The following is a 27,280-nucleotide window of genomic DNA, read 5'->3' as shown; positions in this document are numbered from 1 at the left end:
TCCAGGTAGCGTACTTGCCAACAACATGATACAAATGGCAGAGAAAAGAAGATAATATAAGAGAGAGAAAGAGGGAAGGGAAGTGTCGGAACACAGACGCCTTAAAGGGCCAGACTCAGAGTTCCAAAATAGTGTTTATTAAACAAAGGAAAAATACTCAGAGGCACTTAACTCAATGTCTCTGGTCAAAACTCCAAGGTAAAAACCAGTCCTGGTTCAAAAAGGTAACTAAAATAATAATCTGGATTATCCAGAGAAAAGAACCGGATTAAACAAAGCACTCCGAAAGTCACACAAAACAGCACAGCATGCAAATGGTTAACAAAACAAAGAAGCCGCAGGGAAGAAAGCATAGTCAAGCGAAGTCCAGGGTCGTAGCAAGCAGAATCCGAAGTAGCAAAGTTCCAAAATCCACGGAAGCAGCATCGTAGTCAAACTGGTCCAAGGTCAAGGAAGGGAGAAATCCACACTCACGAGAATCCAAGCTGAGTCGAAAGCACACACGAACAGAGGCAGCAACCTTCGGATCCAGGACCCAATGCCAACACAAAACAGGCAGCGACAAGTACCCAATGCACGAACGTAAACCAACACCTTGCCTTCTGCAAAGATTCATAATTTCTGAACCTACTTTTATCTTACACATCATCATCAGAAGATGAGCTGACCTCCACCCCATCATTATCCCTTGCAGCTGTTCTTGACTCCACATATGAACTCCTTCTCCCATCTCTCCACCTTTTCCATCTTCTGTCAAGACTTAGATCCCCCCCAAGACTCAGATGTATTCCCCGATTGCCAGTCCTCATTACCAGACAACCCTACAAATGTATCACTGGACGTTGGCTCTGCACATACAGCTTGTACCTCTTTCACCTTAGTCCAGCCCAATGTGTCATCCCCGTCTTCATCACTCCTTAACCCATCATTCCCAGAGAAACCCACGAATGATTCCGCATCTGTAGGAGCAGTAAGTATATCCCGGATCCTCTTCCTCTGTTGCTCCTCATCAGACTCCTGCTCCTGAGTAGCCCTTTTCCTTCCCTTAGACCAATCCATGATGTTTCCTTCCTCCTCTTCACTTGTTGACCCATCATTCCCAGAGAAACTCTCGAATGACTCCTCATCTGAGGGTGCCATAATTATGTCCCGAATTTTCCTCTGTTGCTCATCATCAGATTCCTGCTCCTGAGTAACCCTCTTTCCCCTTCTAGTGCCCAAACTACTGTTAGCATAGTTACTCGCAGGCTCTACTACAACAGAAAGGGTTAAAAAAGGGAACATTAGAAATGCTGGGTCAGTCAGAAGTCCTGTCCAGTTTGATATGCTACTTAAATATTGGCCTTAAATGCTTACAGGAAGCCCACAAACTGGGCAGAAATACAATAGCAAATCCCCATTCCATAGCATTTGATAATTTTCCATAGCATATGATAAATAGAGACCTTTAAACTCTTAATTTGTATCCTGCTCCTGTCAATATTGAATTTCTCTATGATGTTTATTTATTGCCTCTCAGCCTGTCAAGATATGCAAGGCAATGTGCAGTAGATTTACCCCTGTTTTCAGAAGTGTATGTGCTTTTGGAGGTGTTGTGGAGGAGATAGTATTTGCAATACATCCTTCTTCAACATCTTTATCCTAAATGCATAACATCAGTTCAGGCTCCTTCCAGTTGCATCCTTGGCTACTGATCAACTGTGAGATGTTCCCAGGCATAGTCCCACTGCCATTGAACAACTGAATAGAAGGAACATCTTTACATTATTTCATTATGTATTGATGTTTTTAATTTGTTAACTGTTTGAATTGCTTTCTGTATTGTTTGTAAATTGATTCAGGCATCGAATTGTGCCTTCATCTGTAAGCCGCCCTGAGTCCCCCTCAGGGTGAGAAGGGCGGGGTAGAAGTAATTGAAATAAACAAACAAACAAAAATAAATAAATACATTGTGTGGGAGGAATTGACTGTTCAAGGGTCATTAAGCTGCATCTGGATACACTCCTACAACTACTCAGTGCACTAAAGGAAGAAGCTCAACAAGAGAGCATCCAACCCACTCACTAGCTGCTAGGGAAGAAGTTACCAGTTTCCACTCCTTGGACGACTAAGATGAATACATTCACAGAGATTTTTGCTCTACTAGCCATCTAACTGAGGGTCTTAAATACCTTGAAGACACCACATCCTGTCTGAACATAGAAGCTAGGCAGGGTCTGCCCTGGTTAGTGCTTGGACAGGAGACTGCCATTAATTACCAGGTGCTGTAGGCTATAATTCAGAGGAAGGAAGTGGCAAAAACCACCTCTGAATAGTCCTTAATTGAGAAAACCCTTGAAATCCATACATACACAGCCAACCAATTGGTTGTGGAACAATACATATCATAATGTCTAGCAGCTGTTGGTAGTTTTGCACACCCTAGATATTCCTAATGATTTTTTTCAGCCGCACTGATCAATATGCCCAGTATGATCACAACACACTTTTGTTCAATTCATGCCAAATACGATATTGACAGCTGTACTCTCCCTCCTTTGCCTAATCATCCTTTTATAGGGTGTTTGCTCTTTTCATTGATAAAAAGCAAACACATAGATCAGGAATGAAGAACTTTTATTTACTGTTATAGACTACATTATTTTGTGAGCAATGTTAGGAATGCTATGTCTGTAGTTAGAAGTGATACAACTTTTGATACATGGTGTCATATTACTTCCCACCACTTGAAAGTGCATCCCCCTCTGTTTCTGCCCTTGTTCCCAATGACTATCTTTTGAGGACTCATGTCTGCATAGATTAAGGATGGTGAACCTATGGCCATTGAAATCTCTCAACAATAAGAAGCCCCAGCCAGCATGGAGTAGTCATGTTGAGGGGTCATGAGAGTGTATTCAAATAATTTGGAAGATTTGAGCTCCTGCCATTAGTAAAACCCATGTACACAGATATCTTGAAGAACACGGGTTCCTTATGTACTATGACTATTTTTTGCAGTGTTCCAGCTTGCATGGAAGCCTGAACATAGAAAGATGCATGCTCAAGATGTGGAGAATAGAGATGGAAGAAAATGGAGAGAGAAAAATCAAGGAATTTAATCTCTTTGTGAACTTGGAGCCTCTTCATTTGGTTCACATAGGAAAGGAGGATGTCTCTGTGGCATGCCATCACTCTAAGAAAAGTGGATTTTCCACCAATTCATTTGTGAACCTTGTCATAGATATGACTAGCTTTTAGTTGAATAACACTTAAAGTCCTGTTATGGGGATGAGTGTTCAGTTTCTCAATGACAAACTGAGTGATTTTTCTCTTCCATAGTCAGATGGCCCCGATTATGCTGAGATCTGATTTTTAGATTTTTTTTGTGCACATCAGAGTGGCATTTCTGCCAGCTTTAATCTGCTCTAATAAACAGTGGCTATTGATTCCCTGCCTCTCAAAATCTTAGATCATTATTGACTTTCTTTTTGCCTTAGCCTGCCAAACCTTAATTGTGCCAGTACCTCATTAATACAAAAGGAATCTTAATTACTTTTATTATCCTTAAAATCTATATTGGTTCATATTGCAATAACCATTCTGGAGATCTTTATGTGCTGACCTATTCCTATTGTCTTCAAAAGCCACTGCCAGTTTTGTAGTTTCCTGGAATGGGAACACATAACTATAACTTTTCTCTGAGTCACAGTATATTCTGGTCTTGTGGTACCTTTAACACAAGCATATCTCTTCTGGCCCAAGCTTTGAGAACTAATTGCATGAAATGTTATCCTCAGATGACAGATATAAATACACATAACTCAGAGCAAAAATACTGAACAGTGGTTTGTATTATGTTTATTCATTCTCAAGACTTGTTTTACCATTATAAAGAATTAGGTAGAGCCACCTCAAGTGGTCAATTCTAGATTTCTAAAAAAAAGTCACAAATTGTTAGTTATTTTCTTTTTATACATGTGGTGTTTTATTGTTGCATTATGCTATGACTATTCCAGGTCAAAGAAGGGTAGAGATGTCTGAGAAATTTTCTGCCTCATGTACCAACATTACATGTGAGATTTGGGTACTTCATGGCTTTAGTTAAGTGTATGAAGGATACATGATTTGATGTTTTACTTTTAGGCAGAAAAATATCTTCAATTAGCCTTGGAATAGAATATAGGTAGGTCTTTGGACTGCACTACACAGTGGGCACTTGGTATCTGCAAGGATTTGGTTCCAGGATGGACACACACACACCCACAGACACCAAAACTCACTAATGCTCAAAGCCCATTATATACATTAGCTTAGCAACATGGTGTCCCTTATATAAAATAGCAAAATCAAGATTTGCTTTGTGGATGTTTTGGGGGATTGTTTTCAAGCCATTGATGGTTGAATCTGTAGATGCAGAAACCATGGGTGTGGAGGGATGATTGTTCCTCCAATTTGAGTATTTTTAATCATATCAGAAGCAACTTGAGAAACTGCAAGTCACTTCTGGTGTGAGAGAATTGGCTGTTTACAGAGACGTTGCCCAGGGGTCGCTTGGATGTGTTACCATCCTATGGGAGGCTTCTCTCATGTCCCAACTTGATTAATTGAGTTGTAGTATGTGAAAAAGACCATAATAAATCTTTGGGTAAACCCATATAATGCAGTTCAGTGAAGTTCAGACTGCATTATATGGGTCTACACTGCCATGTAATGCAGTTCAAACTGCATTACTTTATTTAGTAGTGTAGATCCAGCTTATAATAATAACAATAATAACTTTATTCTTATACCCCACCACCATCTCCACAAAGGAACTCTGGTCGGCTTACATATGGGACAAAATTCCCATAAGACATAAATACAAAACACCACAATGCATCCATGTCATGCGTTTCAGGAGTGGGGTTTTGGGGATTGAAACTGAGAAGTTGCCCATGTTTTCTTTATCCGTAACTTTGCTGTTGTTGGAGTTTGGTAAAGTATCTGGCAGATTCATGGTTAATTGTAAAGTCAGGAGTGCCATAGCAGAAGGCGGACTTCATGTTGTCCTGCTTGGCCATCCTTAGCATTGCCAGCATCATCCCCAGGATGGAGTTCAGGAAAGGCACCATCCCAAAAACATTTGCCATGGAGAGATTGGTGAAGGTCTGGATGATGAAGTAGTGGAGCAGAATGCCCAACTAGAACTTGGTCAGCACCTCCTCCATGATATTGTTGATGAATTGCTGCCCTTCTGCCACCAGGATGTTGCTGCCTGCCTGATGCCACTCCAAGATGGTGTCCTTGAACATGGTAATTTCTTTGGAGGCCAGGAAGATGACGATCTTGGTTGTGCTCTTATCCACCTGGGAAAGGCTGCCCTTGACCACTGCCTCCATGGCCCTCAGGATGATGATCCGGTGTGGGTAGGCCAGCTTGTCATGCTGCTGAAGGTACTCTTCACAGACATGAAAGATCTCCTCCAGCTCCTGCCCAACCAAGTATCACAAATTGCTGAAGATCTGCTTATGGACCAGCGGGTCCATCAGGGTAATGGCCAGCTTAGCATAGCTACTTCTCTAAAAGTTGTTATAAATATGCAACTAATTGAGATTGTTTTAGGGTTATAGTGTGAGTTCAGCTCAGCACATTTCTAGAATGACATGCTCCAAAATATTGTACTGACATAGAGGATAACAACTGCTGAGCTGTAGGGGATTCTGAGAATTGCAGTGTAAAAAGAAATATTTTCAACCCCTGCTGCTAGGAATGTATGTCCTGGGATCATGTCCCCTTTTCCGTTTGTAGATAACATCCTGCTTGTCAAATTATATCTGGAACAATGCAGTTTAGTCATACATATACCTGCTGGCCATGTCATTAACAGATGCCAATAAACTTTCCTTCAGCAAGAGATCCATCACAGAAGGCAAAGACAGCTTAGCCTTGCAATGGTTGGTGCCGGGTGGAGTTCTCCCAGGAGTTAAAAACTTTGAGGAAGCATGCTATAGGTTAATGCTCTGGAACAAGCTTTGAACTGTCATAAAGATAAACAAAAAGCTATAAAATAGGCGTGAGACGGCTATCTCTGTTTGCCAGTAGGGAGCCATTCTCTGCCTAATGTTCAATCACTGCATTTCTGTTCCCGGTTTCCACAGATTAATGAAGCTGTAAAATCATAATTGCCAACCCAGGATAGTTCTTGGGCTCCAGTCATTTTATTTCAGCCATGAAAACAATTCATGCAACTATAATTACCTGACCTCTTCAGTTTCCCTTTTTTACTTTTTAAGCATCTCCCAAATGCCAAGGGCACTTCCTGCTGTCTCAGAGCCACCCTGCTGGGTAGAAAGGACCCCTGGTAGGATCACCTCCTGTTGCTGAGCCCTTTGAGGTTATTTCACAGGGACTTATCAGAGGACTCACCAGAGAAACCGTAATCAGAAGTTAGCTGGAGGCAACGAGAGAGGATTAGGAAATTAGCAGCAACCTGCTACACCCATCCAGTTCAAAGCGTGGTCAATACAATCCCATAATACAGTTAGAATTTCTTTTGTTTAAGGCAGTAAATGGGGGAAGGTCTAACATGCAGCGCAGCCTTCCTTATGGCAGCTGTCCTGTCTGCACTCACTTGGAAATAACAGTGTTCAAAAGGATCTTGTAGCACATTGGAGATGAGGGAAGCAAACAATCCATATTCTGTTGCTGGTCTGCTTCCTCACTGCAATGAATTCAGCCTCAACTATTGCTGGGGAAAATAACTGACCATCCTGCCATATTCCCATCCCCTGCCTTATGCAGTTTGGGCCATTCCACTACTTCCCCATTGTTATTCAAGAGCTTTCTTTATTTCTAAAAATTGCAATTTTTAGCTTTTAAAAATGATCCACCAGTACAACTGCAATTTTTTTCAGACAAAAAATTACAGTGTAGGAAGGTGTGGTTGTGAGGATGTTCATTCTGGTATGTAACCTCTATCGCTGCTCACACGACTGCTGTGGAATAGCAGCTTTGTGTGCTAAAGTCCTAACTGGGGGAAATAGATTCTAGCGTAAGCTTTTTCTATTTTAGTGTCAAAGATGCTACAAGATCTCTTTACATACAGAAATAGCACTCCGAATTGTGTCTGGATAATCTATTGTAATAGGACTTTATGTTCCCTGCCATGTTTTAGTTCCTAGAGGGAACTTCACGTGATGTAGTGGGTTAAACCGCTGAGCTGCTGAACTTGTTGACCGAAAGGTCACCAGTTCAAATCAGAGGTGTGGGGTGAGCTCCCACTGTTAGCCCCAGTTTCTGTCAACCTAGCAGTTTGAAAACATGTGAATGTGAGCAGATCAATAGGTACTGCTCTGGTGGGAAGGTAGCAGTGCTCCCTGCACCTCCAGGGAGGTGTCTAGGAACAATGCTGGCTCTTCAGTTTAGAAATGGAGATGAGCACCAACCCCCAGAGTCAGACACAACTGGACTTAATGTCAGGGGGAAACCTTTACCTTACCTTTACCCTAGAGAGAACAAGACTTTAGGAAGTGGGTAGGGTCATAGAATAATAGAGTTGGAAGAGACCACATGGGCCATCCATTCGAGAAGGATATTGCTAAACTAGAATACTTAACTGTGTATTCTTCTCCTTCCATGGAACAGTACACAGTCAAAGCATACCTGATAGATGATCATTCAACCTCTGTTTAAAAACCTCCAAAGAAGGAGACCACCACACCCTGGGACTGTTGAAAAGCTCTTGCCACCAGGAAGTCCTTCCTAACATTTAGTTGGGATCTCTTTACCTGAATCAGTTGCCCTTCATCCTGGAGTTTCTGAGCAGCAGAAAGCAAGCTGTTTCCATCTTCAATATGACATTATTTCAATTATTTAAGCCTGGCTATCATATCCTCTTTAAATCCTCTCTTCTTCCAGTGAACTATACCCAACTTTCTAAGCCGCTTCTGATATATGTTCCTAATCTTTTATCACATTGGTTGGTTTATCAAGTTTGCCCATGCTTGATCTAGATACTATAGTCCTATTGATGCAGCCTAGAGTCACATTGGGTTTTTTAAGCTGCCATCAACAACCTGCCAGTGGCTTGGAGGTAGAAAGTATGTGAACCCCTGCACTTAGTGTTCTGCTCTTTACTGAAAAGTTTTTGCATTTTATTTACATTTTAATGCACTGACCAATGAATTTTGTGTTTAGACTTGAGTCCTATCTAGAAAATATGTCACCATGTAAATAAGATGCAAAATCTGGAAAAATATGAAATCCAAGCATTTTAAATGTGGGATATCCAGCCTGTAACTATAAAACATGTGCAGCCTGATACAAACTTTTCCAAGAAGATAGCTTAGCTTTGCCATTGCTTGCCAAATTACATAAGTTCCATTCGGAGTAAGTAATGGTATTTTATTCTCTGGCTTTTTAAATCTCCAAAATGTGGGACAAAGTAATGTCACTTGAGAATAAGTAAAGATGCAAGCTGAGTTGAGGATGATGAGAGCAATATTCCAGTGCCTATAAAAAAAACAGCAGGTTGAGGAAGGCTGAGCTCTTTCAAGACACAGCTGGAGTTTTAAAGGAGTCACTTTCTTACAAACTTTAGTTTAAAACTATTGACAAATTTTGGTTAAAATACCTTTTCTCCCCCCTTTCTCTATCTTTGTCTTTTACCCTTTTTTGTAGTTATATAATTTTGTCATAAATGTGACTTACAAAATGGAATACATTTGATCTATTTTAGCATTACCTTTTTCATTGGTTCAAACTGCATACAAAGAAAGATAAAAGTAGGCACCCCCCCCCCCCCGGCCGCAGCCCTGGACTCTTCAAAGATGTCTGAGTCTTCCTTCTGTGCATCAAAAATAGAGTTGTAAGAAGCCATTTCCATCTTTGGGACATTCGACCTGTCTTTTCTCTGCTTTTTCATATTGATGCACATCTTCTAAGGTGCACAAAAGCATTCATTTCAGTAGTTTTATTGAAAAGGGTGAATCACCCTAGACCAAAGCTTTCCAAACATTTCATGTTGGTGACACACTTTTGAGGCATGCACCATTTTGCAACACAGTAATTCAGTTTTGACTAGCAAATCAGCAGTTAAACCGACACCTTATAAGAGATACAGACACCTACATAAATTGTAACAACAAAATGTGTGGAGACACAACACATCTCATGAACACTTTTCATTTATATTTTTAAGAATACAGTATATGATTTATAAGATAATAACATATATTTCCAAGATTTTCCAAGGGGAAAATACTAGTGCACCTAATACTAATTGGCATCTTTGTTGCATAACCTGCATGCAAGTTTGTATTGCTTATTTCACATAGTCTCAAAGGTTTCTCATTACATTTGTGCAACACAGCTACCCACTGCAGCTGACACATTAATGTGTCACATCAGACCTCACAACCTCTGAGGATGCCTGCCATAGATGCAGGTGAAACGTTAGGAGAAAATGCTTCTAGAACATGGCCATACAGCCCGAAAAACCTTCACATTAGACAGTTTAGAAAGCTCTGGCCTCAAAAAAGCTAAATAATCATTTTTGTAACATACACTGGGAAAGATTTATGGGTAGCTTAGTTTTTAGGACCCCTGGTGGTACAGCTGAGCTGATAAACTTGCTGACTGAAAGGTTGGTGGTTCGAATCCAGAGAGCGGGGTGAGCGCCTGCTGTTAGGCTCAGCTTCTGCCAACCTAGCAATTTGAAAACATGCAAATGTGAGTAGATCAATAGGTACCGCTTCTGCGGGAAGGTAACGGTGGTCCATGCAGTCATGATGGCTACATGACCTTGGAGGTGTCTATAGACAACAGTGGGTCATCGGCTTAGAAATGGAGATGAGCACCACCCCCCAGAGTTGGACACTACTAGACTTAATTTTATAGGAAACTTTTACCTTTAACTAGTTTTATTTAGGGATCATAATGCATTTTATTTCTTTTTATTTTAATGTACATTCATTAATATACATGATTTTTTTACAAACTATACAGTATATACACATTTTATATCTTAAGATTTGGGAGCTTGCCATTCATTTTGTGTATCCCTGTGCTCTTTGACCATCTTTTTGCATTCAGTCTGCATCCGTGTCCCACTTGAATGAACAGCCACAGACCTGTACCTAATATTATTGTTGCCATTGCACTTAATTCCTGGACCCCCTAGAATTTTTGGATTTGCACAAATCTTGTCCCGGCCTTTTAAATTTTTTAATTGCCTTGAACAGGCAGGATTACTTTTAATATATGTGTGTTAGCGACATTTTTATGCTTATATTTTGTTTGTTAATCTTATGGTTATGTTGTTTTTACTTTGTATGTTTTTGTGATGTTACCTGGGAACCGCTCTGAGTCCCCTCGGGGAGATGGAGCGGTATATAAATAGAGTTTTTATTATTCTAATAATAATAATAATAATAATAATAATAAATGTCCAGGAAGAAAACTTAACTTAAATTCCTTATTTATTTAGTTTTAGTATATATTTTCTTCATTGACAGCTTTCCTTTTTCTCAGACCTGTGACTCATTACAGCCCAGGAAAATGAAAACAGATGTTTATAGATATGAGAACATATAGCTAAAACATACAAAGAGTTATTGTACTATATTTGGAAACTGTTGTTCAGTCAGAGCCAATCTGGTATGTGGTTTGAGGGTTAGACTACGACTCTGGATACAAGATTCAACTCCCTTCTCATTCATGGAAACTCCCTGAATGACCTTGTGGAGATCACACTCTCTCAGCCTCAGGGGAAAACAAGAGTCAACTCCCTCTGAACAAATCTTGCCAAGAAGACCTTGTGATAAGTTCAACTTGGGCTCATCATAAGTGTGAAATGACTTAAAGGCACACAACAACAACAAAGAGCCGATGTATAAACCCAAGGAGATACACACACACACACAATAGTCATAAGTTTGAGCTACAAAACTGCATTTGTTACTTTTGAAATCATGAAACTGATTTAACCAGGCTTACAACCATTACATTTTTACTTTAAAATTCTTAGTTCTTTGGAAAGGATGGCATATGTGATCATGCTTTATTGCACCTGGTAGTTAGATTAGCAATCATCACACCTCAGGAAACCTCCATTAAAAAAGAAAGGACAATCCTGTACAGTATCGGGATCCACCTTTATAAACCACATTAATAGTCAATAATAACTTCTTTATTCAGAATGGTGTATATTATAAATGTAGAAGATTGCCCATGTGTGGCACTATTTACATTTCCAGTCACACAAGCTGTAGAGCTCCTGGTCTTCAATGAACCCACGCTGCCTACATTAGTGTAGGCTGAGCCAGTTGTGCGCCTATGACTGCCAAGTATTAAGATTAGCCAGGGTTGGCTTTTAAATTAAGAACATCAGTGTGGAAATTACATTCCCTTTTTAAATTGAAATAGTTCTGAGTTGGCCCCTGAATAAAAGAGCTTGGGGTGGAGAAGCAGTGATTGTAATTATACTTCCCTTGTTTGTCTTATTTATAATTTAGCTAGAAAATGATTTGGCTGTTATGCACAGATGCCATAATGTGTGTTCTCCCAACTAGTTTGTTTGTTTCTGAGAAGGCCTGCTATCACCGCACAGATGTTCTTCTTTACTCTTGTTGAAATTCAAGAACCAAGAACATGGTTGAAAACAATAACTGTTGAAATTTGAACATAAGAATTAAAGTGTTAGATTGTTGAAAAAAAATGCTATTCCATCTTACAAGATCACAAAGACTCTGAAAACCCTGATGATACTAACATGGAACTAGAGACATTTATAACAGAGCCAAATCCCCACTGATGTAGGTCCATTATAGCATCTGCCATATATTCCTTCAGATGTTTCCTGCATTGCCTGTCTTGGAGGTTTTCCTTTAAGCCTAACCATTAGGAAAGTGGGTGACCCGAAAAATTGTAGGAATGGCTCAGTAAACGAGAGCCAATGTACTATGGAAGCTGTGGTTTGCACACAGATGATTTTCCACCACTTGACTCCAAAACCCCTTGGAACCAAGTACTGAATATTTACTTACTTGTTTGTTTGCTTGCTTACATAATATGTATCCCACCTTTTTCTTGATATAGGGACTCAAGGTAGCTAGTACTTAAAATACTGAAGAAATAGCCAACTTGAGGTCTCTTTCAACTCTTCTATGATTCTATGATATCCCACCTCTTTTCATCATTGCAACGACACTCTTGCTTGTACTGATTGGTATGTGAGTAGTGGAAGTATCAAACAACCTTCCCTAAAAGTCCTTTCAAAACCAGTTTGACACAGTAGGATCTCCTGCTCTAGAATGGACAAGGAGCCACCATAGTAAATCCAGAAGTAGATTCACTTTAATGGATTTTCACTAGAGGTATTCCTGACAACTGCATGATACATCTTCTGCTAGTCATGAGATTGTTATCATAATGCATTGATTGTTTCCCTGAAAGTTTTTGTAGCTTTAAAATAACATTGGTAAAGCATCCTCATTTTGTCATTTATCTTGTGAAAGTTTCAATGGTCCTTGAATTTAAACAATCTTTGAGGGTTCATAGGATGGGTTCATTGACTCCTGGTTCATAAGTATATTGTAATCATTGCAACTTGCAGACATTAGATCTCTTCCAGTGATGAAGTATGAGCACATTTTTAAAAGATGTTATTAGTATGTCTTCCAGCATGGTTTAATGATCTGAGCATTGGTATGGGACTCTGGAGACCAGGGTTCAAATCCTCACTCAGCCCTGGAAATGCACTGAGTGACCTTGTCAAGTCATACACACTCAGCCTCAGAGAATGGTAATCGCCAATCTTTTTTTTAAATAGATCTTGCCAAGAAAACCATGTGATAGAGTTGCCTTAGGGTTAAACCTGAAAGTGCACAACAATGAAGTCTCCCAGTGATGCTCTACAATGAGCCTCAAGTATCTGTCTACTGAGGTTTGGTTCCAGGATCCTCCATGTATACCAAGATTTGTGAATATTCATGTCACATTGAATACATGTCATTAGAACCATGAGAGCCAAGATGACCTAAGATATTTTACTTTCTGTATTGGAGCAAGAGAGAGCACCCCCTTCTGATGTCTCCTGGATATGCCATCAGCTGGAGACCCTTCTCCCCAGCACCAACTGTCACTCTGGGCCAGAGTGAAGACAGGGGAGGCCAGGGGACAGTTTTACCTTGTCTCCTGTGCTATTCTAATAATATAATCTATTGTATATACATATAATATTTATAATATTATAATGTAATGCAATATAATAATATGATATTATAATTATATATTTATATAACATGTAATATTACTAATAATATTACGATATAGTGGTATGGTGCAATATAGCTATGTTTAGTGCTGATATTGTACTATGCTAATAATATAATATATGTATTATGACTATTCTAAATATAATATATATATGTATATTGTATATAATATATACCTTGTAAGCTGCTCTGAGTCCCCTTCGGGGTGAGAAGGACGGCATTTAAATGTCATAAATAGGGAAGGCTGAGCGAAGGAAGATCGATGCTTTTGAGCTGTGGTGTTGGAGGAAAGTGCTGAGAGTGCCTTGGACTGCGAGAAGATCCAACCAGTCCATCCTCCAGGAAATAAAGCCCAACTGCTCACTGGAGGGAAAGATACTAGAGACAAAGTTGAAGTACTTTGGCCACATCATGAGGAGACAGGAAAGCCTAGAGAAGACAATTATGCTGGGGAAAGTGGAAGGCAAAAGGAAGAGGGGCCGACCAAGGGCAAGATGGATGGATGGCATCCTTGAAGTGACTGGACTGACCTTGAGGGAGCTGGGGGTGGTAACGGCTGACAGGGAGCTCTGGCGTGGGCTGGTCCATGAGGTCACGAAGAGTCGGAGACGACTGAATGAATGAACAACAACAAAATAAATAAATAACGCTTAACAACAGACAAGTTATTTTGCCACATGAGACAATAAGGTGTCATCCCTCTCCATTCTTGCCAATAAAAATATCTACAACAATAAAAACAATTCAGACAAATTTGTTCTTCTTTCCAATACCTTACATCGCCTGTTAAAGGCTATTCTGGCTCAATATCTTGGCTGCAAGTGTGAGATCCTGTAGATCTCTATTTAAACCTGGTCTCTGTTTTGTATATATCCACCTTTCCTGTTCCATATAAACAGGTTATTTGTGCATGTGCAAATGAAGAAATATAAGCAATACATTATATTACAAAATATAATGTATTTTGTAATATACAGGTCAGGTCAGAAGCTTGATCAGGTCAGAAGCTTGTGTCAAGTAGCACTAGACAAATAAAACAAAAAATGTACAATTATTCTGGTTGTCAGATTCAAAATGGAGACAATTCCTTTCCATATAATAATATGTGTTGACATTCCCACTTTGATACAAACATTAATGATCTGCCAACCCTATCTATCACCCACTCATATTTTGGCACTAAGATTGTCTTCCATAGCTTTCCCTTTTATTTTCGTGGAAGACTCCTTTAGTTTGTCTGCTCAAACTGTGTAGAGCAGTGATTCCCAACCTTTTTTTTAAACAAGGAGCACTTGACTAGGGACCACTCTCCAACATTAGTACCCAAAGGGTTACAAATCAGTTTTTGGTCAACTTTAGATTCGGTTTGGTTATTTGGTGTGCTGATTCAGAAAACTGCATTGGATAGACCTCATCAGCTCAAGTTTCTGATAAAGAACATATGCCATCCAGTAGTTGCATCTGCTCACCCACAGAAAACCATATTTAACAATCTAGATCTGATGTGCTCTGTCCAATGCAATTTTCTGAATCAGCTCCCCAAATAACCCTAGGAACAGACCTAAAAACGAAGACTATATATATAAGTTGGGCTGTGTTATTATCCATGGATTTTGTTAATGCTTGTGTAAAAAAAGAAGGGGAGGGGGCTGATGTTGAAAAAAATACAAAAAGCAAAGTGTGAAACCCAAGAAACTGTCCCTAGTGGCTTTCTGTCACTTCTTCACCAGAGGCGCAGGGCCACTAGGAAGTCGCTCTTGCAACAGTGTAGTAACAGTGAGGCTGTGGGCCATATTTTATTTCTTACAGACCACAGGTTGGGAACCACTGGCCTACAGTATTTCACCAATTTAATAAAACTTTGGCATAGACAAATCACACAGGAGAGCTCTTTTTCAAAAGAGCAGGTTGTTTTTCAAACCCTGCCAGCAAATTGTCCATAAAAACGAAGAGGTACTGTTTTCAGGCATTAACGGTTTAATTCTCAGAAGGACTGGACTTTGTCAGGCTAATTTTAGCCCAACGGAGGCAAGCCTGGGATTCTCTTGTGGGCTATTATTTCACTGAGTGTTTATTTACTGTGGTCCACATGGTGAAAGACTCAGCCTGTGTGAGTCTCCTCTGTTTTCCTCCTGCTGTGTGTGCTGCGTTAATAGGATTACTGTTAGTTTAGTGGAGAATTAAAACTATGGTCTCTTTTAGCTAGCAAGACAACATTCTTCTCCCCTGTGTTGTATAATAACAGAAACACAAGACTGGTGGGAAACATTCAGTGGCATATTACCTGGGGGATTGTTCTTTTGTTTTCTGGGAACAGAAGCTGAAAAAGATGACAGGGTGGTTGTTATTTTTGTATGATTTCAAAGCTGAATGCAGTTTCTAGTGCCTTTGCTTAAGATCCAAGTCGAAGCGATAAGAGTTTTATTTCTTTGGGAACTAACAAGGAGATGCTGGAGGTAGTTTTGTATATTCATACCTTGTGCCTTTGAATGTGGCACAGAGACAGTGTGTATTGGAAGAAGCAGAGTATTGAATTACTTGAGAGGAATTGTTTGTGCTCTCTCTCTCTTTTCCTTCCTCTCCTCCGCCTTCACTGCCTCCCAGCCCCAGCGATTCATATGAGGTCCTCGTGAGAGGCGTGCACACCACAGAAATGGGTTAAACGTTTAATTAGAATCCATAGTGGTAGCAACCGAAGCTTAACGGAGATTTATATAAGCTGTTAAGAAGGACACAAGGCTGCTGTGTGTGCTTCGAGCCACTGCAGCCGTTGGCCGGACTTCAAGCAACGCCAAGGCATGTCTGGGAGTCTGCCCAGGGAAGAGAAGAGTGAAAGAGGAGTTTGTGTCAGGCTTGACCCTGGCCTCTTGCACACGCGGCACCCCTGCTACCCTTTTCCATGAAATAGGAAATGAGTCTGCTACAGCACACACGCCTGTGTTGTTGATTTTATTTTACTTTAAAAAAAAAAAAGGACTGACAAGCTGGAGGCAGGGCAAAGTGTGCGCCTTGTCAGGCTGGAGCTCTGAAAGAGCACATCATGGCTTCGGTGTTCATGTGTGGAGTGGAAGATTTCCTTTTCAATGGGAGCCGCTTTGTTTGGAACGTGACCATCTCCACGCTGAGGAGGTGGTACACAGAAAGACTGAGGGGATGCCACCAAGCACTGAGAGCCTGGTGTGGGATAAGGGACATGTATCAGGTAACAAAACAAAAACTTCTGTGGGCTGTTTGAGGAAGGAGGGAAGTGGAGGAAAAGTTCGTCTGTAACTCAGCCTGATGTGTGCACCTGTGGGATGTTCTTGAATGAAATATAAGGTTCTTAGACACAAGTTATTTCTGTACCAGATATAATGTAGTCTTTGGATTTATGATTCCATAAATACCTAATGAGAGGTTCATTATGAAGTCTGTTTCGTACAACTTTAATCATTTTGACACATGTGCTTTTTTATAGTCTGTGCTGTACAGAAATTTTTCTCGGGCAAAATGCCCACCAATGTTGCTGGAAACTGTTAATTGGGATCGATTGTCCTTTTCCATGCTGATGTCTTTCAAAGAGAATTCTCCACTGCCACTGCTTGCCTTTTAATCAAATGGGGTTAATTTCGTATCTAACAAGTAAACAGATGGAGTATGAAGAGCTGTGAAGAGGACAGAAACTTGCTATATTCATAGTTTTTTTTTCTTGCATCTCTATTCTCCTGACGATAAATTACTTTACTGTGTCCCATACACTTCTGATTTGTGTAATGGCTGAAACAGGAGATGGATAAATAGAGAATATCTGAAATAGTCCTGCTAATGCCTTCTCCATCCTTTTATCCTTTTGTAACATTTTTTCAGACAAATGGCAGAAATTTAACAAACTTATTTTTAAAGCCACATAGTTAAAGTGCATTGCCATGTGATGGTTTTTGTGCTAGAAATTTCATGAAAGTTGACTTTTTTTTTTTTTGCTTTAAAGACAGTTATAGATTTCTGGCTCTTCCTGATTGTAAATTCCACATAGAGTTGTTGCATGCCTCAGGAGATATGGATAATTGTGGTGCAATATTTAAACTACCATTGTGTGTACTTGTCGTGATGTTGGAATGAATGGATGGTAGTAAAGAAAGTCCTCCTGAGCTTGCTGTACTCTGATGTATAATCAATAATGGATATGCACTGTGATATTCTTTTACTTTATGGAAGTTTTTAATGTATTTGAATTCCAGAGAGTATCAGCACTTCCTGTTACAGCAGTTGGATACTCTCTTCACTGCCATGTCTCAATCCAACAGAATCTTGGGATTTGTAGTTTGGCCGTGCACTCAGAATTCTCAGCAGAACTTCAGGGAAGTGGGCAATAGTACCTTAGCAAAACACAAGTTTTAAGATTTCTCAGTCCAATGACAGCATTCAAAGAAGGGCCTAGGATCCATATTATTCATTAATAGTTTTTTTCTCTTGACCATTCAAGAACTAAGCAGAATAAACATGAAAGGAGAGTGCACTAGTCTCGCCCTATGTCTCATATGCTGTCCTCATTTGCTAATTAACTTTTTGGTAATGAGAACCTCCTTTACTGTATTGATGAGTAGTTGTTATGCTTAGGATGATGTCTTATCTTCAGAAGGTCAGCCTCCATGAAAGGAGGATGATAGAACTATTGAAGATGGAAATAGGCTTAGTATGATCACTTTTGGCAGTCCATTCAGTGCGACCATGGGGGCCTGCTATTGGTGTTCTTTCTATGACTATGTGCCTTTTCAATGGTACAATAAGGACTTTTAGCTCACTTTATCTCTTAGGACTCATTGATGTATCTAGGAGTAAGTCTCATTAATGGGATTTAACATAAGATGATACCAGGAAGCACTTTTATGATCGTGGTATAACTGAAGTAGAGCATCAAAGTAGCGGAAAAGGCTGCCCATGACTGTAACAACAGTGGAAGACATAACCATGTTAGTTTGCAACATCAGTAGGCAATGGAATCTTGTAGTCCCTTGCAGACAACCATATCAACTCGGGTATTTGTCAACCATGAATAAATCATGGTTTGGAATAAATTTTGAGACTAAAATTATGAATTTTGATCAGATCCATGGATAAGTTGAGGATCATTATGCAGAGAGGGGGAAGCATGAATGCCACCTCAAGGGGACAGCTGCTCCTAGTCATCTACATCATTTTTCTGCCCAGGTATTTTAAAAAAACCATGGAGAAGAGAGTAGAGGAGGTCATTTAGGTTCTCACAGTATGGTTTAATCTCTTGCCTTTTGTCACTGTACTCAGAAGGGATAGTACTTTTGTGTTAAGAGTTAACGTACAATGTGTTAAAAGTTAAAGCTGACAGATGTATAAGTATTGTACCTGAGCACATGAAGTCACTGAGAGAACAATGTTATCATAAGCCTTGGAGGCATTATGCTTCCAACATCATTCTCTCAATTAGTCTCTAAGTTGCTACAAAATCTATCGCATAACAGTGAAAGTTGTTCTTACATCCACTCCCTATTGTCCTGTGTGTCCTAAATGTGGATTCCTTGCTTTGCCAAGTACAAAATGCCAATACCTGCTCTCTCTTTTTTTACTCCTCTATTGTACCGCTCAGGTTAGGAAGAATTTGTCAGATGCTTTTAACCTCCTTGCATATTCTTTTTCATCACCATCATTGAGGAAAGGGACATATACGAAAGTTCACTTTCAAAACGGATGAACAAGTAGCCATCTCAGTTGCAGTCAATGATGGCTATTGATGTAATGGATCATTGGGTGTACAATGTTCTATTTTTCTGTATAAATTATTCGATTGGTCTTTTCCATGGCTTAAATAGCTGGACACTGTTGTTGAGCTCTCTTTTTGTTTCTAATTTCCCAATATGTTTGATTTGTTCTCCAAGTTGTTGACCTGTCAGCTTACTGAGCACACTCAGGTCCTGGTACATTTTCTGTAGCCATGCTGATTCCTGTCTGCATTCCTTCTAATCATGAACTAGCCATGTACAGGTTACAGATTTAACTTGATTTGATTAAAGGTTTACTCTAGGAACCTCTAGGTCCTCCAGTGTGACCACAGAGCAGGGGTCCTCAAACTAAGGCCCACAGGCCAGATGCAGCCCTCCAAAGTCATTTACCTGCCACCTGCTCTAAACTTTAGACAGGTCCACTTAAGTCTGAAATGACTTGAAGGCAGACAACAACAGCAATCCTAATTAACTTGACAATCTCATCAGCCAAAAAAGGTCCACACTTCACATTGAAATACTGGCAAGTTTATCATTTTAAATATTGTATTGTTCTTTCATATTTCTTTTGCACTACAAATAAGATATGTTCAGTGTGCATATCTAATTTGTTCATGTTTTTTCAAACTATAGTCCAGACCTAGAGCAGGCCTCTTCAAACCGTAGCTCCTCAGGTGTTTGGGTCTCCAACCCCCAAAAGCCCTGGCCAGCTTGTTCAATGGTCAGGAATTCTGGTAGCCGAAATCCAAAACAACTGTGGCACCACATGTTGAAGAGGCCTGACATAGAGAAGTGTTCTCTCAGATTAAAAATATAGCAATTTTTATTCACTGTTTTTTTACTTTTTCGGGGCTCTTGTGCCCCTAACTCCAGTGAACATTAGGGCTGACTAATTAAGTTGGTTCCTTCGGCCTTTCCTACAGGAAGTATACCTAGAACAGCTCTATTAATTTACATCCATTTTGCATCCCTGCTGCAGACTTTGACTGACCTTTTGGTAAAGTGAATGGCTTATAACTTTGGGAAAATTAACTGGCAACCTGCCAGCCATGACTAGCAGAAAGCTTGTATTCTATGCATTATATTTGACTATCTTATAAATGACTTCAGCACTTCACCATTACTTTCTTAAGATACTCTCTTTAATAATACTTTTGTGTAATATCTCTCACTCATTCTTGTGTTCAATGTATCAGACATTTAGATTTGTAAGATCCCAGAATATAGCCTAAATTAAGGTCCCAGTATACTTGCATCCGTAATGGTAGATACTATTTATTTTTCTAGAAGTATCAGTATTCTTCTCTCTCATGTTCTCTTATATACTCCATACAGAATATAGTAGCCTGTCCTCAAAAGCTGCATTGGAAGGTGCTGATAGAAGACTTGGCACAGAGGGTATTTGCAACCCCAGCAGATTCCCTTGCCAGTCAATAAATGCTAACACCAATAATATTCGGATTTGGCCAGACTCCCAAATGAACGCTGAAGATTAGAACTCACCAAGAATGTTATCCTCTTGCTTAGAAGGTCATATACCTCAAGGCACAAACAGATGCCAACCCTGTCTTGTATAATACTGTAGAGAATTCTTCTATTTTGGGAACATTGAGACATTTTAGTGATGTTTGTATTCCCCTTGAGTTATTGGCTCCTCCAGTTTCAACCACTTTCAAAATGTGGCAAAAGTAACTGCAGGAGAATGGTGTATGAGGATGAATGCAGTAGCCCTGCTTCCCACCATGATCATGCCTGTTGAGCTCTATATATGAAAAGAGAGAGACTTTTCATGGAGAATATCGATAGGGATTCCTCATACTCTAAAGCACAAAGAGATCCATCTAAACTGGAATACATTCTCTACAACTTTTTTTCATGTCAGGAGTGACTTGAGAAATTGCAGGTCACTTCTGATGTGTGAGAATTGGCCATCTGCAAGGATGTTGCCCTGGGGATGCCCAGATGTTTTACCATCCTGTGGGAGGCTTCTGTCATGTCCCTGCATGAGAAGCTAGATCTGACAGATGGGAGCTCACCCTGCTCCCCGGATTCAAACCACTTACCTGTTGGTCAGCATTCCTGCCAGCACAAGGGTTTGACCCATTGTACCCCTAGTGTCTCCTATCCTCTACAACTAGACAGCGGTAAAAAGCCACTTTGAGTTCCCTTCAAGGGAGATAAAGCGGGGTATAAATAAATAGTAATTAAAAAGGCAGCAGATGGGAGGCTTGTATAGTCCATCTCTATGCATGCACCTTCCAAATGGTCCTAGTATAGTTGACATTGTTTAGTTGCTTTTTTATTTTTAGTTTCTTCTACCTCAGCTAAAATACACACATTTAAAAACAATTTTCTATTGCGAACTTCTTTTCCACAGAGAAGAAATGAAAGAAGTATACAATACATATAGTATCTATCTCCATTTTAGATTTGTGTGATTTTTTAAAAATGCCTGTACTGATTCTTTTTGTATTATATTGTATTCTTTAAGCTTTTTGTAATCTGTGCAAAAAGTGCTTTGTTGTTTATGATGATGACAATATTGCTTTTTGTTGTTGTTTCAATCTGCCCAATAAATCAAGTGAATGCTGTTATCCCACAGAAAATAGGGAAACTGTTGAACAGTTCAAGATTTGAGGAAGGCTGCTTTAAATCTCTTGAAAATGGACTGTTGCATTATAGAAATGGAAGTTCACCTTGATGTGAGGAAAGTTTTTTTTGTTCAAGTGGACAGAATGCTGGCAAAGTACTGAAGTCCAGTGGGTAAACTTGGCAGTGTTCTCATATTGCTCTACACCTACTGTATCTTGTGATAGGAGAATGAAGAGGGAAATAGACCATTTATGCTTCCTGTAATTCAGATCTAGTTAGCTTGGACAGCTGCGCTGTTAACATTTCCTCTGTCTCTCCACCCTCAGTTAATTTTCCAAAAGGATATTTCACAAAAAGAGGATGGTCCCTATAATTTTTTTTCCAGATGGGAGAGAGAAATTGTTAATTTTGAAATATCACAGCAAGGCACTGGGTAAAAGGACCAATGAATCTTAAAGGATTGTGGTTTCACACCCAGCATTCCCACACAGTAATATCTTTGTTCTAGGGAGGGTTGCAAATCTGTCTTAGTAAGTCATACCGCTGCTGCTATAATTCTTTGCATTCAGGTTCCAGTGGATTTCAGTTTTATTTTAAATAATGCTTCTTGAGGTCAGTTGATTTGTGGAATAATTTAAGAAATTTGAAATGGTTTGCAACAGTCCTGTGGCATTTTTCTTCCCTCCTAATGGTTGAGCCTTTACTTCTGTAATATTTATTTAGTTATTTAAACTATTTCCAATTCACCTTTTACCAATTTGATTTTGGAAATAAAGTTAATCATGCCAGTGTAAATGTAAAACAATATAATTACTTCAAGAAATAGAAGAAACAAGAGTCAGATAGAAATTTTTAAAGCAGAGGCAAGGGAACCCCATAAAATTTTTATTTGTTACCAAAATTATATTTGGTTATTGCCTACGTCATTTTTGGAGAGGGTTTTTCAAAGTTGAGGTTCCTTTTTGTTTAGCTAAGGTATCTATACTAAAGAACATATTTTATACAGTGGTCTCTGTAAAGGATCTTAAAGCACAGCCAAGCTGGTACAGGTTGAATATCCCTTATCTGAAATGATTTGGAGTGGTGAGGGAGGGTTGGTTTTGGATTTTTTTTTTTCAGATTTTGGAATTCATATAGTGACAGGATCCAAGCTTAAGCATGACATTCATATACGTTTCTGATACCCCTTATACACATTTATTTTATTTTATTTTATTTATTTTCTGTATTTATATTCCGCCCTTCTCACCCCACAGGGGACTCAGGGCAGATTACAATGTACATATACATGGCAAATATTCAATGGCATAGACACGCAACATATATAGACAGGCACACAGAGGCTATTTAACATTCCAGTTTCATGATGGTATTCTGGCCACCAGGGGAGCTGTCGCTTCACTGTCCATTTGTGACACTGATGGAGTAGTTCCTCATTCTTTTGCTTGCTTGCTGGATATTTTATGGTTTCGTACATTTGTTAAATTAGCCTCCCCCATAAGCGGTACCTAAATTTCCTACTTGACAGATGCAACTGTCTTTTGGGCTGCAAAGGTCAACAGCAAGTTACACAATGGTCGGAAGCTGACTCTGACCCGGCCTGGCTTCGAACTCATGACCTTTCGGTCAGTAGTGATCATAATGCAGATGACTCCCAGCCAGGTGTGCCACAGTCCTGGTGCTTGAGGATAATTTTATACACAATGAAATAATAATTTTGTGCATGAAACAAAGTCCATATACATCAGTGGTTCCCAATCTTTTTTTGACCAAGGACCACTTTGACTAGGGGCCACTCTCCAACATTAGTACCAAAAAGGTACAAATCAGTCAATTTTAGATTCGGTTTTGTTATTTGGGGTGTTGATTCAGAAAATTGCATTGGATAGATCACATCAGCACTAGTTTCTGATACATCCAGTAGTCGTCATCTGCTCACCCACAGAAAACCATATTTAATAAACGGGCACTATAAGAGGGTTTCACAAGACCAGTTGCTCTCGTTGCAACAATGTAGTAACAGTGAGGCTGCGGACTACAGGTTGGGAACCACTGATATACTGTACATGGAACTATCTTGGGGATGTCAAATTCATTTTCACCAAGGGCCACATCAGTCTTATGGTTGCCTTCAAATGGCCGTTTGTAATTCAAAGACTTTATAAATGTTGTCTTGCCATTGAAAGCCTTGTTGACCTCATAAAATGATGTGGCAGGTTAGATTTGTTTGTGTTTGACACATGTGAATTGTCAGAAAGTAAAAATATCGCTATCTCAGCTACATATGTAAAGAATATCAGATTTTAGAATTCTGAATTTTCGAATCATAAGAGCACCTCAACAATGGCATATGCAGCCTGTTTAGCTTGTAGAAATGCATACCTTGAAAACTTTCAGAGAAAGGTCAGATCAGAATTTGTTGTGGGGGCTTTATGTGTAGATTATCCTATCTTAGGTCAGAGCTTGAGGATCAGCTGGATAAGTCAGTGGCTTGTTTTTGTTGTAATAGAAATTTACTTGAGTTCTCTGGCTTTCACTAAGAACAGATGTACCCCCTTTGGCAAAACTTATCTGTCACTGGGGCCTCTATTTATAACCAGTCCTCTTAATAACAACTACTGACAAAATGGAGGTTCTTTTTGCCCCTGTGAAGCAAACGTCCATTCCTGGAAATCTTAATTCATCACAATATTATTGAATCCAAGAAAGACAGGTATTAAAACCCTGGAGAGTGTATAACTTGTTACAAAATGCTGCCTTGACAAGGAACTCATTAACTTGTTATTCTACTCATTGTTTTCACTTCTTTTAAATCTATTCAAGCCCACAAAAGTAATGAATAGTAGGTAAATGTGCTTGAAAAATAGTAACGACATTGCCTGTTACTATATTGTTTACAAAAGTAGTATTGTTATGTCCTAATAGGTTCAAAAAGTATGCCATATAGATAAACACAGTTACTTGTAACATATTAATTTCAAGCACTAACATTTATCAGGGAAATAATAAAAGTGAAGTACAAAAGACATCAGATATTGTCTGTTCTTGGAAGCTCAGCAAAGTCAGCTCTGGTTAGTACTTGGATGGGAGACTCTCAATGAATGCCAGATGATGCAGGCTTATGTCAAAGGAAGGAACTGGCAAATCCATCTCTGAGTATTCCTTGCCTAATAAAACTATGTGAAATGAGTGGGGTGACCATAAGTCTATATTTATTTATTTATTTATTTATTATTCAAACTTATATGCCGCCACTCCCCTGGGGCTCGAGCGGCTTACAAGAACAGGCTAAAATCTAACACAATTTAAAAACAATTTAAAACAATTTAAAAACAGCAATATTAGAAGTTAAAGGCCTGTCAAAACAGATATGTCTTATATGCCCTGCGGAAAGCTGATAAGTCCCACAAGGCACGGACTTCAGGTGGCAGAGTATAGGTGACTCGAAGCTATATATACACACACACATACATTCTTCAGCATTTGGGGCAGTTCTTGCATTAGTTCAACCACAATCTGAATCAAATTTCAGATTCCTTTTATAATATCTAATTAAAAATACTGTTTTCTTCTGTTTTTCAAAAATGCTTAGTATTCAAAACAGTTTTGCATCAGTTTTCCACATAATGGAATAGAGCTGATCCTCAATATCAGTTTGTGCCAGGAAAGACTGTCACATCGTAATTAGTCATTAGCAGATCCCCTGATCTCCTGTGCAGATGGCAACAGGCAATTCTTGTTGATCGTAAAGAGGATAATGCAGTCAGTGCTAGGCTAAATCATCTTTTAAAACTACACCAGCTCCCTCATACACATTTCTCTTTCCCTTCAAAGCTATGGCTTTGTAGAGATTAGAAATTTTGGTTTAGTTCCTTGTTTGTATCTTTATTCTTCTTTTAAGGAAAAGTTTTATTTCTCAGATAAGACTGTTATTTGTGCTCAAGAGATGTTGAAAAACAAACAGCATTGCAAAACTCCTCCCAGAGCATTAGCTCATCATTTGGTTGCTCGACCAGGGGGAGATAACTCTCTCCTGGGGGAGCGTTCTCAGAAATTCCTAGGATCTCTGGCCCAAAGACGATTGCAACAAGGAATACACATGTTACAAAGCTGCCAGTGTTAGTCCCTGGAACAAAATATGAAAAAGTACAAATATAAATATAAATGAAAAAAATGAGCTGGAGCATGACTAGAGACGGAAAATTAAACTGTGAAGAATTGAGTGTGTTTGCTTGGACTAGAGAAGTCTGAGAGGTGTTATGATTCGATGTTGTTGTGTGCCTCTGAGTCAGTTCTGCCATATGGTGACCCTAAGAGTACGCACTCTGAGGTTGAAAGTATAGGACTCGCTCAAGATTACTCAGTGGGTTTCCATAGCCAAGTGGAGAATCAAACCCTGGTCCTGAGTCATAGTCCAGCACTCAAACCACTCTAAATGTCTGAAGGAATTGCATATAGAAAATAGAACGAGCATGTTTTCTCCTGCTCCTGAGATGAGAACAGGTACTGATGGATGCAAGAAAAGAAATTCCATCAAAACACTTGGAAAAACCCATTGAGTAGAAGAGCTATTCAACAGCAGAATGTGCCTCCTAACCCTCCACCTTCAATGGTCTCTGAAAAGAGATTGAACAGTCATCTTTCATGAGTGTTTTAATTGTGTTTCCCTGCAGCCCTTGCAGTTCCTTCCACTTTATACAATTCTATCATTTGTGGGACTAAATACATGGGCTGTGGTTCTGTCTGCTTAGCAAACCATATCAATCTACCATTAATCTATATTTTCTCTTGCCCAATATTCAGACATTAGCAATTGAAGAGAAAATGAAATCTTACTCACTGGACCCATTCAATATCTTCTACACTAAAGCCATACCCCTTCCATTTTTTTTTACATTAGGCCTACCTGTGCAGATGAAAAACCTCTTGGATGTGCATTGAGCCTCCCCATAACTTAAAATTTGTATTGACAGCAGGTAGTTGCCATTCCAGTGATGTAATGAATCTATTCTAGATTTTAGTTCAAACACTGAGGATCCTGGACCCTATCCATGCATGAGTTCAGCACTTTGGAGAGTTCCTTTAAAGTTCAATGAAAAGCCTAGAGCAGTGGTTCTTAACTTGTGGGTCCCCAGATAGTTTGGCCTTCAACTTCCAGAAAACCTAACAGTTGGTAAACTGGCTAGGATTTCTGGGAATTGTAGGCCAAAACACCTGGGGACCACAGGTTGAGAACCACTGGTCTAGAACAAATTCATTACCTCTACTGACATGGGAGCTGCCACTGAGAACCTGGCCCAGTGATGGTGCAGAAATTTCCAGGTTCTGTCTTTTCATCTCTAGTTAAAAATTTCAGTTAGATGTTGGTGGGAAAAACTTTTACCAGAGACCCTGGATAGCTGCTGCAACTCTGAGTAGATAGTTTTTCTCTAAATGGACACATAGTCTGAAAAGGTAGAGTGCAAAACATCTTCTTATGTCTTAGGCTAGGCTTGTCCATCTTGCAGCCTATGGGCCACATGTGGCCCAGGACAGCTATAACACAAACTGGCAGTCCAACGCAAAATCCTAAACTTATTTAAAAGATTTTGAGATTATTATTTTTTTTTGTAACTCAATTGCGCAGTTCTCAAGCGTGAACTTTGTAGATGATAATGGTATGGAATGGAATAATCAGAGTATGTTACATCCACAAATATCGGATTATTAATCATAATTCCCGTT

The 27,280-nt window shown here is 39.4% G+C and overlaps 1 protein-coding gene across 2 annotated transcripts in view; it reads left to right on the top strand.

The window, feature by feature from the left end:
* The window catches only part of FRMD4B (FERM domain containing 4B), a 260,670-nt gene that overhangs the window by 77,138 nt on the left and 156,252 nt on the right, over positions 1 to 27,280 (top strand). Inside the window, exon 1 of one of the 2 annotated variants that reach the window (XM_060766383.2) lies at positions 15,866 to 16,434. The exons of the other annotated variant lie outside the window; for it this stretch is intronic. Within the exon in view, the coding sequence (XP_060622366.2) occupies positions 16,273 to 16,434 (162 nt within the window). The 5' untranslated portion in view covers positions 15,866 to 16,272. Of the gene's footprint in view, positions 1 to 15,865; positions 16,435 to 27,280 lie in introns of those variants that run through there. 2 annotated transcript variants of the gene reach the window in all.

Source organism: Anolis sagrei, chromosome 2, assembly GCF_037176765.1.
Source record: "Anolis sagrei isolate rAnoSag1 chromosome 2, rAnoSag1.mat, whole genome shotgun sequence".
Classification (NCBI taxonomy): domain Eukaryota; kingdom Metazoa; phylum Chordata; class Lepidosauria; order Squamata; family Dactyloidae; genus Anolis; species Anolis sagrei.
The sequence above is the reverse complement of the archived record's forward strand: the minus strand, read 5'-3'. Positions and strand labels throughout refer to the sequence as shown.